The 12890-nt window shown below is 48.9% G+C and overlaps 7 protein-coding genes across 7 annotated transcripts; 3 read left to right on the top strand and 4 right to left on the bottom strand.

Moving 5' to 3' along the window:
- Positions 1–455: 455 nt before the first annotated feature.
- On the bottom strand, positions 456–1418 carry VTN77DRAFT_8959 (uncharacterized protein; the record flags this gene model as incomplete). The annotated part of the gene is made up of 1 exon (XM_069425513.1): positions 456–1418. One exon carries the CDS (start codon positions 1416–1418, stop codon positions 456–458), a length of 963 nt encoding a protein of 320 aa, XP_069280836.1.
- Positions 1419–1947: 529 nt separating this feature from the next.
- Positions 1948–2628, bottom strand: VTN77DRAFT_8960 (uncharacterized protein; the record flags this gene model as incomplete). The annotated part of the gene is made up of 2 exons (XM_069425515.1): positions 1948–1985; positions 2043–2628. 2 exons carry the CDS (start codon positions 2626–2628, stop codon positions 1948–1950), a joined length of 624 nt encoding a protein of 207 aa, XP_069280837.1.
- Positions 2629–3501: 873 nt separating this feature from the next.
- VTN77DRAFT_8961 (uncharacterized protein) lies at positions 3502–5916 on the top strand (the record flags this gene model as incomplete). The annotated part of the gene is made up of 8 exons (XM_069425516.1): positions 3502–3585; positions 3646–3768; positions 3864–3944; positions 4006–4159; positions 4225–4337; positions 4391–4725; positions 4784–5194; positions 5274–5916. 8 exons carry the CDS (start codon positions 3502–3504, stop codon positions 5914–5916), a joined length of 1944 nt encoding a protein of 647 aa, XP_069280838.1.
- Positions 5917–6622: 706 nt separating this feature from the next.
- Positions 6623–8072, bottom strand: VTN77DRAFT_8962 (uncharacterized protein; the record flags this gene model as incomplete). The annotated part of the gene is made up of 4 exons (XM_069425517.1): positions 6623–6834; positions 6890–7274; positions 7427–7658; positions 7909–8072. The coding sequence occupies 4 exons, from the start codon at positions 8070–8072 to the stop codon at positions 6623–6625; spliced, it is 993 nt and encodes a 330-aa protein (XP_069280839.1).
- Positions 8073–9022: 950 nt separating this feature from the next.
- On the top strand, positions 9023–9616 carry VTN77DRAFT_8963 (uncharacterized protein; the record flags this gene model as incomplete). The annotated part of the gene is made up of 1 exon (XM_069425518.1): positions 9023–9616. One exon carries the CDS (start codon positions 9023–9025, stop codon positions 9614–9616), a length of 594 nt encoding a protein of 197 aa, XP_069280840.1.
- Positions 9617–10126: 510 nt separating this feature from the next.
- Positions 10127–10765, bottom strand: VTN77DRAFT_8964 (uncharacterized protein; the record flags this gene model as incomplete). The annotated part of the gene is made up of 1 exon (XM_069425519.1): positions 10127–10765. One exon carries the CDS (start codon positions 10763–10765, stop codon positions 10127–10129), a length of 639 nt encoding a protein of 212 aa, XP_069280841.1.
- Positions 10766–12284: 1519 nt separating this feature from the next.
- On the top strand, positions 12285–12785 carry VTN77DRAFT_8965 (uncharacterized protein; the record flags this gene model as incomplete). Its single annotated transcript, XM_069425520.1, has 1 exon — positions 12285–12785. The coding sequence occupies one exon, from the start codon at positions 12285–12287 to the stop codon at positions 12783–12785; it is 501 nt and encodes a 166-aa protein (XP_069280842.1).
- Positions 12786–12890: the final 105 nt, after the last annotated feature.

Below are 12890 nucleotides of genomic sequence, written 5' to 3' on the forward strand. Positions count from 1 at the left end.
CTTTCTTTCTTTCTTTCTTTCTTGGTTCTGTTTGTTTGTTTTGTTCGTTTCATCTTGCAGGCGTTGGGCATGAATTCCGCAGTTTTTTCTTTTTCCTCGATTCTTTGAGTTATTATTGTCGCTGTCGTTTTTTACGTCCCTTTACGTCGAATGTCTGGTAATTGTTATGTATGAATGGCATTGGCATTGGACTCCTCGATAATACAGTGTTATGGGTCAGATGAGAGAATCAAACTCGCTCGATACACGATCCAACAATCGAATCCTTTATTCCTTATTACCTCGTTGAAGTCAAGTTAGACACAAAAAGTAACAACAACAAAAATCTATTAACTGACAGCTCAATCAATTCCTGGGGTATCAATATCATCCATCGATCGACACAACTCCAAAACTCCAACCCACTCGAAATATCCAGCAAATCTATGTAAATGCAGAATAGAACGTTATCTCGATCAATTCATGATCCTCACCATGCCAAACGCAACGTTGACAACGACGCCTATAAACACCGCCAATCCCTTCCGCCAACTCCACACGCCTTCCTCCCGGCGCAACCACATCGCACACCCGATCGGCCAGAAAAACCCCATCACGGCGCCCCAGAGCATGTCGTCCAGCGCGCCGTGAGACCCGGAGCCCAACCCCCCGTCATCGTCCCCGCCGAACGGTCCTCCTCCGCCTCCTACGATACCACCAGCAGCACCCCCCATGGCCCCCGACCCTTCGTCCATCCAGCGATCCTCCAGCTCGCGCAACTCTGCCCCAGAGGGCATCGTATCTGGCGTGTGGGAGACAGCCTGCAGGGCGAGAAACTGCGACCGCAGCGCCGACACTTCGGCCGGAGTGAACCCCGCCGCGAGCAGGCGGTCGAACCCGCGAGGCGCAGGTGTCGTCATGGACTCCTCTTGTTGTTGCCGAGCCTGTTCCTGCTGCTGCGAGGCTATTGTCTGGGGCTCCTGAAGCGTCGAGGCCATGGCCGCTTCGGCGGCCAGATCTGATTTCGAGAGAACGATGTCTCCGATGGAGCAGTGCACGTAGAGCCGCGGCAAGGGCGGGTCGCGGACCGGAGCCTTGCCTTTCCCTTTATCGTCGCCATTTTCGGCATTCTTTTGATAACTGGTTGGGGTGTTCGCTCGCGGCGATGGCGACAGCGACGGGGGTAGCTTCAAGGAAGTGGACAGCGGGACGCCATCCTCGAGGCCGCGGCCAGAATAGATGAGTCGCAGGCGGTGGTTGGCGAGATCCGGCGGTAGACGGGCCCGAATTAGCTGCTTGAGACCGGCTGCGGTGGTAGTGGAAGGGGATGGGATTTCGAGCTGGACATCTGGGATGGACGCCGAGAAACGGATTGTCAGGAGGAGTGCGGTTCCAGAACCAGGCTCAGATGTGAGCAATGCGGAATGGGAATTATCCATGGTTCTCGTGAATTGAGGACCTTTTGAGCCTCAGGAGAGTATTATCTCTCCGGTAAGAGGGGAGGTTAGTTGTCCATCTTATCGGAGAGAGATCGGTTGGAGTACCTGCGTCATTCTGGGCAGCTAACACGTGGGCGGTGGCTCACGTGATATACTGATTACAAATGGGTGGCATTATTAACATAGCCGCATAAAGATGGGATACTTGTATTGAGGGCTTTGAAGAATATTATCTTAAATACCTAGAGATTGGTAGTATCTATCTATCAAAGAAAACCCATCCTTCTAGACAAGACAAAAGCATTGCCCATTGCGGACAGCCCAGATAAAAAAAAGCTCAAAAAGACGTAGAGACCATGAGGTGAGAGTAACTCGGAAGTTGAAATACCTTTCGAAGTTCTCCACTGAATCCGATAACAGCTATATAGACATGATATAAACCGAAGACAAAGTCTACCGTAGCAAAACGCCGCCCGATGCACCGTAATAGATAACCCGTTACATATATACAGAGTATTCGACAATTCGACTAAACCATGAAGGATTCTCCGCACCCGCACTGTTCCTCTATTTAGGGAATTAGCATCCGTTCGGAAGAATTGAGGCATCCGGTGGGCAACTTACTTATATTGGGGTTTCTGAATATGAACTTTTGGCTCAATTTATCCTCCTGCCAATCCATCTCGCTTCCAATAATGCTGAATAGAGCCTTGCTATCGATCAAGACTTTCACTCCATCTTGTTCCACGACCTCGTCGAATTTGCCGGGCTTCTCGACGTACTCCAGGTGGTATGAAAGGCCCGAGCACCCCCTGTTCTTCACGCCAACCCTGATCATCTTTGGCTCCGGCTGCGACAGCAGGGTGCGCAGCTGTTGAATGGCGGCTGGCGTTAGTGTCATGGCCGCTTTCCTGGGGCGAAGCTTAGAGCGCCGGGGCTTCGTCGTCTCCTGGGACAGTGTCGATGTGGTTGCAGTTGCAGAAGAATCAACAGGCGTCGGCTTCTGTGCTTCACCCTCTCTCACACTGACTGTTGAGCTCAGGTCTGAGGCCTGTCCTGCAGGAGACCTGGCTTGGTTGAGGCTCTGTGCTGTGCCTCTCTCCGTGTTGAATGGTGCATCGGCGGCGATGGTGTCAGGGATACCAATATTGCGAGGCGGGGGAAAATTATCAGGGAGGGTATGAGGTCGGAAAGCCGTTGCGGTCTGCATGTCACGTTTTGAGGATCGATAGATCCCCCCATATGACGAAAAGGAGCGCGATGTGCAGGCGCATCCTGCTCTGACAAATCTGCTGAACATGGGCGCGGATGATGTCACCAGAGGGCAAAGGGCCCGACACAAAGACATGGTGCTGTAGAAAGGGAGCAATGGAGAAGAAAGATAACGTAGAAAAAAAGATTGTTAGGTCTGTATTCTCATGTAGGCTGCTGAAGTGCTGTCGATTGAGCGTGGTGAGCGAGAGGGAATGACCAAGGTGGTGCAAGGAGGTCTTTCTTTGCTCTGTTTTCGTTGTCCGCGGGAAGATGCTTAAGGATCTCCGGGATTCGGCTGTTCTCAGCTGCTGTCATGCGGTGCTGTGGTGCTGGCCAATCAGCATTAAGGTGTTTCTACGCGTCCCCCGTGTGTGGCACTGGCGCCACTCTCCCCTGCACCCGAACGCCCAGCGATCATACGATGAGCAGAAAAGGTTTAGTTAATGACGAAAGACTTCGTCTTGAAACTGCAGATATCATCCAATTTGCGTCATCAGAGATAGAGATCCGATTAGATATTAAGAGCTGTTATTGAGGGAAAAGTTAATCCCCCTATTATTCCGACATCAAGGGAAGAGAAGATGATCGCTCGAATAGATTATTTAATCCTCGTGTCGTGGCTGAGCAACCCGTGCTGTGGCGTTCCGCTGACGACGCGTGGCTGGTGCACCCTCATTAAACTGTGACTTGGCCAGTTATACATTTATTATGAGATACGAGAAGCCTAAAGGAACAAACTGAGGTCGACCACTGTGTCAGGAATGCTCATCATGGTTGCGATGCCTCGCTAGATAACTCCAGCGTTGTCTGATCTTCTTGAATAATAGCCATGGAAGCCTCACCCCTGACCCAGCAGAGTAGACCGGAGACCTTCCAGCCCAAAATCGTGCAACTCTACGAGACTCTGTTTCGAGTAGGCATCTTTCCACCTCGAAACTCTCTCGCGCCATCAGAACTGATTTTGATCTTGTAGACATCAGATTTCGCAGAACCTAGTGAAGGATTCTGGAGAGAATTTTTCCTGCTTCCCCCAGATAAAAAGCAGCTGCATCGGATCCTAGATGATCTGAAGCCAGATGATGCATTGAGTCTGCAGGTATGACATATCCAGCGGAACTCTATTTCTTAGTCTTCGTCTTCGAAACTCTTTCTCCTAGAGTCTTAAGACGCTTTTGCTGATTCTCGTGTCAGGCGCAAACTCAGCAGCTGTTCGCTCGGGCCATCCGGGAAGCTGCGTCTGGAGTTTCGCCCAACGATCTGCATGCGCTCGAGGTTAGTCAACTCCTTGCTTCGTTTTTATCCATTCTCGAGTCATCTACTAAAGAAGGGCCAGACGCTGACTGCCTTTCTGGGCAGTATCTTGGTGAAGAAATACACCAACCCAAGTTCAGACACCATCACAATCCTAGCAGGACTCGATGAAGTCGATCAGGTCTTCTCCGACTTTGTCGGCGTCTTGGACAAAATCATCCGCAATGGCAGCAGCTGTGAGTCAATACGTCCGTTCTTATAATTGAGACATAGAAATAACGTATTGCAAATGATAATACAGTCGACCTTCGGCTGAAGGCTATCCGAACGGCCATCTCTATGGTCAGCGGAGCCTACAAGACCGGTCTTGTCTCTTACTTTACTCATCGTGATCTCTTTCCTTCTCTCATGAAGGTACGTAAATCCCTGTTTGCGACATGAAAGAAAGACGCGCTGATGAGATCCAGTTTGTACATGACTCCGATACCCCTATTCACGTGTTGGAGCCTTTCCTGCTCCTTGGTTTATTGGCGAATTACAATAAATTCGAGTTTCAAAATCCTTATCAGCAACGACTTGATGATTTTGTGAATGAGGCTACGATCCAAAAGATTGTTAAGGGTACGGGGCAGTCCTGTGCCGCGCTGCGAAACGGCTACGTCGCCGTCCAGGATGATCTCCCAGAAGGCTGGACGCTGACCAGCACTCTCATCTTCTTTGGCCTGAGAGCATTGGCTCCAGGAGCCAAAGAAAAGCCTGCCCCCCCTACTGCAGAAGAAGCGAAGGAGATGTTCACTGCGTTGTAGGTGACAACCAGGACCCCTTTTTTTTCGATGTGAGAACTAATACCGCTTCTGTAGACCCGAGCCTGAAGCGGCCATCCTTTTGGCTACATATGACTTTGTCAACGCGAACAAGCTTTTTGGATACAACCTCGTTACATACATGCCAGAAAAGCGTAACGAGGAGTCTCCCTTCTCGAGTTTTCTATCCTTGACATCCTATTTGCTTCAGCATGCGTATCGGTCTGAACGGGTCGCACAGTACGCAGAGCTGAACCTGTTCACTCTCCGGATCCTGGTCGAAGACCCGGTCCTGTGCAAGCGGATATGTAGCGATGACAGCAAGCGCACTGTCCGTCTGTGCCGGCAACGGCAACCATATCTCCCTCTCGTCTCGGGTGAGCGTGTCCTGGCGACTGTCATATTCGACATTATGATCGACACCATTTCGCACAATCTCCGTCGCCGTCTCGACGCCAACTTATACTGGTGAGTTTCTATCCTAACCAAACAAATGCTTTTCTCTTGTTGGTTGTTTTCTGAATCTGACATAAACCGAACAAATCAGTCATACTATCGCTATCCTCCTCCGTCTCTTCACGTACCTCTCATCGAACAAAACACGGCTCTCATATCACTGGTCTGAGCTCTGGCGTACTCTACTGTCACTCATGCGCTTCCTAACCACCTATGCCTCCGATCTCTCCTCTAATCCGCAAGTCAATGTCCTGACCACCTCTCTCGTCGATCTGATCGCGTTCTCCCTGTCAGCGGGTGATACGTTCCTCCCGGATCCTGCATCCTACGACGACTTGTTCTACAAGATCGTCGAGACCGGCCCCATTATCAATAAGTTCCGCGACGTCTACAAATTGACCCCTGTCGGTACGGAGACGGGTAACAACGTCGCCGCCATCGACACTCTGATCTCCGTGTCCACGCACTTTCATTCCCTCCTGTTCCAACCAGAGAATACCAAGGCCGAAACGGCGACGACTAACGGCACTGCCGCGCCCATCCCCGCCAGGCGGAAGAAGAACCTCGGTCCGCGCGAGGTCCACCAGATCATCAAGCAAGGGTACGACACCCTGAGCATCCAGACGCGCGAGGGCCTGAACACGTGGGAAAAATGGCGCGAAGCGGACTGGAAGTTGGAATTGAAGCGTGCGGCGAGATGTGCGGTCGAGGATGCCAGGAGGCTGGTTGTGTAGATTTTTGTCTTGTCTTGTCATTTCTTTTTCTACTTCTATCTAGGCCCTGTGGGTTGGGTTGGGAGTACTGACCGAGTAGGGGGTTCTCTTTTTCTTTTTTCTTCTTCTTCTTCTTTTCTTTTCTTTTCTCGATCTTATCTTGTTTATTACTTCTCCTTCTATTTATTTAACTGGTCCTATGACCGGAAATTGATCTTCGAACGTTTCTTTCTTTCTTCCGTCTATTTTTCCCATTATGTAGAGAGACAGGACAGGCAGCGATGAACTGAAAACGTAGTTATCTAGAACGAAACGAAACGAGACGAGACGAGACCATTTTCCTAAATCCTAACTCACAAACAAAACACGCCTTTCACAAAAAATAGCACGAGAACCCAAAAGGAAAGGAGACAATAATAATTAACGAAAACAACGGCCATCCGCCAGCCAAGTAATACACAACATCGGCATGTGCCCTCCAAGTAGTGGCTTTTATTTTTGCAAACTGTCGTCTGACCGTTTGTTGCGTGTTCCAATAGTCAATCAATGCTGCTCAACGCTTTGTTTGGTTGAATGATTGCTAGAGGAGGAGCCAATGAGGGGAGGGGAGAATCAAGATGGAATTAAACATCGCTAGAACGAAAAAAAAAATGATCTCAAAACCCTGCTGTCTTGTCCTCTTTTGTGCACAAAAGAAAAAGAAGAGATCGATCGCGAGACCTCATGCTCAAACAAGGCGAGAGGTGGCTGTTCCCGGATTCGGATTCGGGACACCAGTGGCCTTCTCGACGTACTCGCTACTAGCGTTGATGTATTTGTTGGAGAAATACTTTTCTGAGTTCCGGCTCAGCCAAAGCGTGAATTTGGAAAGCTCCTCGCGGAGCTTGTTTGTGGATTGCTGGTCCATATTTGTTTGCGCAATGAGTTCGGGCATTGTCGCTGGACACTTGATGAGCAAGAACCCAAAAAAATCTGCTATCGATGTTTGACTTACCAAATAAACGGACCAGATGGTGTGCTCCGTAGATATCGAGCGGGCCTTTGTCGGTAAAGTCTCCCGAGCTTGCCTCCCATCTTTGACGCAGAAGGCGATACTGCTCACGCTCAAATCTGTACAGAAGAATCTTGTCAAGTGACTTGTCGAAGTATTCTTTAATGCCCATAATGACCTCTTCGAGGACATCCAGGTCCGCAGGATTAGTGCGCTTGGCCCTCTCCTCCTCGGCATAAGTATCGAGAATTACGTTGACCGGGATGGGAGCAGGCAGTGCAACAACCTGCTGGTTCTTGGTCACATTCTCCCAATCATCTACCAGGATTGCTTTGAGATTGTCTGGCAGTGTGATGCGAACCGACGGCCGCGAATGAAATTGATCCTCCTACAATTTGGTCAGTAGAAAGTCCCTCAATCCAGAGAACTTCGTCCCATAACTGCCTATCGCGTCCTAGTGACGATACAAGACGCTGTCTCCCTTTAATCCAAAAGGGGAGATAATAGCCATTCTGCGGGGAAAAATGGTGACTTGCGTACCCTTTCAATTTCATTGTCTCTAGCTCGCTTGGTGCCTCTGGCAGGAACAGACGATTGCCTCTCTTCGCTGCCGCGGCCGGAATCTCTGTCAGAACCTGCCCTTTTCTTGGAGCCTTTATGGCCGCTTCGCTGACGGAGAGCAGCTTCTGCATCACGCCGCAGAGTCGCAGCCAGCTCTCGATTTTCCTCCGTGAATTTACGGAGGCGATCTTGGGGAACCCAGTCATCCCAACTGTTTCGTATAAGTCGTGTTAGCGGAATTTGTCTATTCCTGCCGCCAAGGAAAACTCTTCCCCTCAACCCGTGGTTAGGAGAACCGATCAACAAGTTGCTGAAGATAGCAAGGAAGTAGAAACAGTCATCAACGCATCAAACAACAGAAATGTGCTCGAATCACAATTTTGAAACAAGAGCTGCCAGGCAGTCTGCAAAAGTCGATCGTATCAACGCAAAGAGCAAGAGTGAAAGAAATGGATACATACGTATTTTTCCATCCTTTATAGTGGACCAAATACTCATAAGGACTCTTCCGGTCCTCCGGATCGGTGTGTCTTATGTCGAGAATCTTGGCTTCGTAGAGAATCTCATGATGGAAACAGAGGACCCTCTCGTCTCTTTGATAAGTCAGATGGCTAGCCGGCGCCATTCTGGTGGAAGACGATCTCCAATTTCTCAAGCAAGAAGCAACGGGGTCTCACGACCTCACCCGAGTCCTCAAGCGTAGAGAGAAATTGTCGACGTCGGTCTTTGAAAGTTCAATGTCTTAATGTCAGAGTTAAGACAAGTGGCACCTAAACCACGAACACAGGGAACCGAAAAGATGCACAAAGACACTGTACAGGAAAGAACGATGAGAAATCACACAGAAAAAAAAAAGAGAGCTTCTGCAGTCCTTCCTGAAGGAGTCAAGAAAGCAACCACGAGCGCTAAAGGAGTCTTTTTGTAAGTTATTTGCTGTCCGGGCCAAAAATTCCAGAAACCCAAGGCCAGACTCAGAACATGGCAGAACGATGAGGCGTATCTTTACTTGATAGAGAAAGAAGAAAGGGAAAAGGGGGCAAAGCATGCACAGTGAATGCTATTTCTTGAATAGCTCTGAATAATCGTCGTGCCTATTGTTCAGTCGTCGTCATTAAACGCGTGTTGGGGTTGAAGGGAGGAAGGACGAAGGAGAGAGCACCAAACGGGTAGCGGGAGGCAAAAGCGCGTTCAGAAATCCCTCCGCGAAGAGTCCAGAAAGACCAGACCCCCTTCTTTCTTTGGTCACACACTAAGACACAGTCAACCCTCAACCCCTATCCTACCTATCAGAATTCTTCTTTCCTTGCTGTTGCTTGATCTCTTTTAGATGAATTGGATCATAGATTCATCTCTGCTGAACAGACCGCTACTTTATCAAGACGCGTTACTATTGAGCTCCATCCATTCAGCAATCGCTCCACACATCGGGAACCCAAGCTGTGGCTTAGTTCCCCTTCGAAGTTGCTCCGAGTAACTAGATTCAATTCTGTTCTCTGATCGAGATTCCTCTTTAGTAGCATCATCTTTTAGATCGGCTTTCTACCTCTGCTGTGTTCTAAATAAAGGATCATCCCCATGGCGCCGTCAGAGGAATCAATCCTCAGTAACTTTCTGTTGTCTCCCGCGTCATTGCCAACAATCATAACTTTGCAGAAATTCACTGAACTGTTTCCGAAGCGCCTTCAATCTCATCCACAAATCAAAGTTCTATACCGAGAACTACAAGAACTGCGCTCCCAAGACATGGACTTGGTCAGTGAGAACATCAGCAAAGAAGTCAAGAGAGGAGCAAAACAAAAGGCAGATCTGCTGAAAGCGTTAAAAGCCTCGGGAATTGATGGGATGAATGTCAACGAACATCGCGAGATGGATCTGGATCTCCAGCTCTTTGGTCAGGCGTCCAATAAGCCAGCCGACGCCTTTCACACATTCCCAAACCTGTTATCCGAGATGGAGAGAGCATGTGCTACCTTGGAGCGTGAGATCTCTGCTGCAGAAAAGGATGCGGCCACAACGCTAGAAGAACTGAGAAAGATTGTTGGTGAGATGAGCGATCTACGCTATGGAAAGCTCAACAAACCCGGGATGACAGCAGAAGAGTTTGTGAGCGAGACTATCCGAGGATTGAGGAGCCTTGAGGACGCCTGCGACCGCGCAGACACGTTATGAAGACGATGACAATGATATCCAACCATCAATCATTTGTCATTACGAAGTCTACATGACAAACGGTCCTAATTTGAGAAAATTGGGATTGCATTCAATTAAATCACATGATGCCCTATGTTTGCTATTGTTCGATCTGCGTAGACGAGGCTTGAAGACCTCCAACGGGCAGTCTGGAAAGGAGGTGACACACGAACTAGCATCCGATGCTCGCCGCTGAACGAGAAAATGGGGGGAAGATCAACAAAGCCAAATATTGCCTTCTGAATCCACTATAGCACGAGAACTCCACCATCGAGGAGACCAAGAATGAAAAGAAACTCCAACATAAACAAGGATGCAGGAAGAAAGGGCGAGAAAATCCAACCCGAAAAAAAAGTTGCGAAACCGTTCCGAAATTCCCGCTATACATTCTCCGCACTCGTTCAGAAGAAAAGCGCCTCATTTTATGCGCCCCGAAAAACGATGATGAAATGGCGTCTGTTTCGATATTGCTAAGGAGCGAAGACACCTTCAAGTTTCCAATTCCTGAAGAATGGAATTTCCAATCAGAAAGCTCATCATGTCGTCGTTTTCGGGTGCCACTTCTTCGCGTGACATAGTTGGGCGGCCAACTGCATCAAATTCAAAAGGAACGATCGGTGCGCGTTGCTTCCAATTCACTGTCGCATTCCCAGGAACTCTGGGGAGAGGTGGGAAGCGATTGTAACCGGACCTACTTCTCTGATATCCCTCATGCTTCAGTTCGTCCTGATCTGGCCAGGGAGCATGTTCTCCTCTAGCGGGCAGCTCTACCTCTCCAGGCCTCCATATCGATTCTCTTGACAGCACAGAGGAGAAGATATCCAGAAACACTTTGCCTCCGAATGTGGGTTGGACGATCTCCTTGCAGCCTGACGTCTTTCTCTCCATCTTGATGGCCAACTGGCGAAGTCCTTCCTTGTATGCCTCTTCTTTCATCAACAAACGATGGGCTAGCCACTCTGCCCAGGAGGTCGGAACGAAGGGTGAATCAGGAGCAATATGCACCATGTTGGCTTGCACCCTCGTGTAGGTTTCAAACTCTCTGACTTCATCCGACACCCAAGTCCGTGACGTGTACGACATGTGCAGATGCGGATCTACCCCGGCTGCGTTCGTGTGCTTCTTCATTCATGATCTCCGGTTAGCAAACCTCCACACGTATCGAGAGACCGGGGTGCACTATACCTTTAGAGGGCGATATAGGTGCCTATCAGCAAGAAATCTTCGGTACGGAACAAGGAGGAGGAGTTTCAGAAGCGGATGAATGGATGGATCCAAAGTTATGGCAGATGCCACTGGTCCTGGTGGATGCATGTAGTGCCACACGATGAGGATGACAACGACAAGGATGACGCAGATATCAAAACAACTGGTGGGAGTCACACCTGTCAACACGCCGAGATGTGCTAAGATGCGAGTTTCTGTGGGCAAATCTCCAAAAACGAATGATGGTCGTGTGATGCAGGAAAGCTATGAATGGACAGGCTTTCTCACAGCTCCTTTTGCAGAACCAAAGGGAGTTTCTTGGATCAAGGGACCATAACACGCATGCAGCCAAGGCAAGACAAGTTGAGTTTTTTGTATATTCTTGATTGATTGATGTTAGAACCCCAAAGCTCTGCCTTTATTACTCATTCCCTCTGAGTATGTATCCCAACCAAGACCAAGACCAAAACCTGATGGTTCAGCCCCAGATAACAACCCCACAGACACGTCTTGTCTAAGAGGGGACGCAGTCAGTAAATCCGGGGAATGCATCAGGCTTATTATATCCACGTTACCCAGGCCAGGACACTGCTTCTCACGCGGAATGATCCTGTGCTGCAGTGACAAAGAGGGAGAAATTGTTCGGCATCACCCACCCACCAAGAAGGAGTCATTGTGCTGGTCTGAATAGAATGGAATAAGTGAATAATAAGCAGCGTCGCTTCATTGTGCACCTTAATAGGTGTGGAACAATACTGAATGAATGACCTAAATGGCATCCACACATTGATTGATGTTCCACAGGTCTCTGGAGTATCCAGTGAATGTGCCTTTTTTTGTCACCATTATAGTGTTGTGAATGCCTTTGTCTCTGAAGGGCCATTGTACAGGATTTGTGCATATATGGGAGTAAATTGATGCTGGACAATATCCAAAATAAAAACCGACTTGCTCTGGAGGGAATAGTGCTTCCTAGGTATTTCACTCCCTATTATTTGGTACTTTTTTCTCTGGTAAGTAGAGGGTATTGTTGAGCGTGTAGTAAAGTTTCTCTGGGGGTATAAGCAGGATGGAGCTATTCACTATGCTTGCCATGGCGATATACGTAGTACGTAAATGGTGAAGACACGATCAAGTGCATCGTAGTTGTTCTATGGCAGCTAAACGAGTAGAGGGGACGAGATTGATTGATGTTGATCAGGTTCGAGGTCGCTATTATTGTTGCTCGATTTATTTTAGTATCACGACTATCCCATGGATCGATTGATTGGAGTGCTATCTTTTGATTTTCTGGCGGGAACTGCCGATAAGATTTGATCTTGGCGCAGAAGATCGAAATTATCATTATTAATACCCCACTGAACAACAAACACACCACGAGCATTGAACACTACCTCTTGCATATAACCAGCTGGGCTCCTGCGTACAGACAATTCCTGCAATGCCATCCATACCTCTCTATCCACGGCCCGCCGTGGACTCGCGTGATCAGACTTCCAATCCTCTCCCTCCGCTCTTGCAGACGCCTTCTGGACTGGCCATTCTCGAACTGCAAGGCACCATCAACATTCCTACACCCACCGAAGAGGAACTCTCCGGAGGAAGCGACGATGCTGCTGGGGGATCGGGGACTACCTTCGAAACCGAGATTGGCAAGCTCATGTTCCCGGATTACTCACCTCTGAACCCCGATGATACGAAATGGATGAAACGAGTCTACCTCTACGCAGGTCGATATCAGCGCATGACAGGTGAAGTGAAGAAGCTCGCAAAACCACTAGCAGTTATACGGCGACGCCAGAAGCCATCGGAGATGGTGAACAGAGATCAATCGCTGGAAAAGCAGGGCGCAGGCCAAGAGGGAGATGAACTTGAGATTGTTGAGATTATTAAATACAAGATTCTCTTCTCGTCGCGCCCAGAGCCTGTCGGTCTTGAATGATGGATTCTGAGTCGATCATGGGATTTAACACCCCGGAGAGGACATTTGTTGATTTACCTGATTAATGCTATGATGAGAATTCGACACCATTCAAGCTGGTCGATT

Source organism: Rasamsonia byssochlamydoides, assembly GCF_041956645.1.
Source record: "Rasamsonia byssochlamydoides strain NRRL 3658 unplaced genomic scaffold VTN77scaffold_8, whole genome shotgun sequence".
NCBI lineage: Eukaryota > Fungi > Ascomycota > Eurotiomycetes > Eurotiales > Trichocomaceae > Rasamsonia > Rasamsonia byssochlamydoides.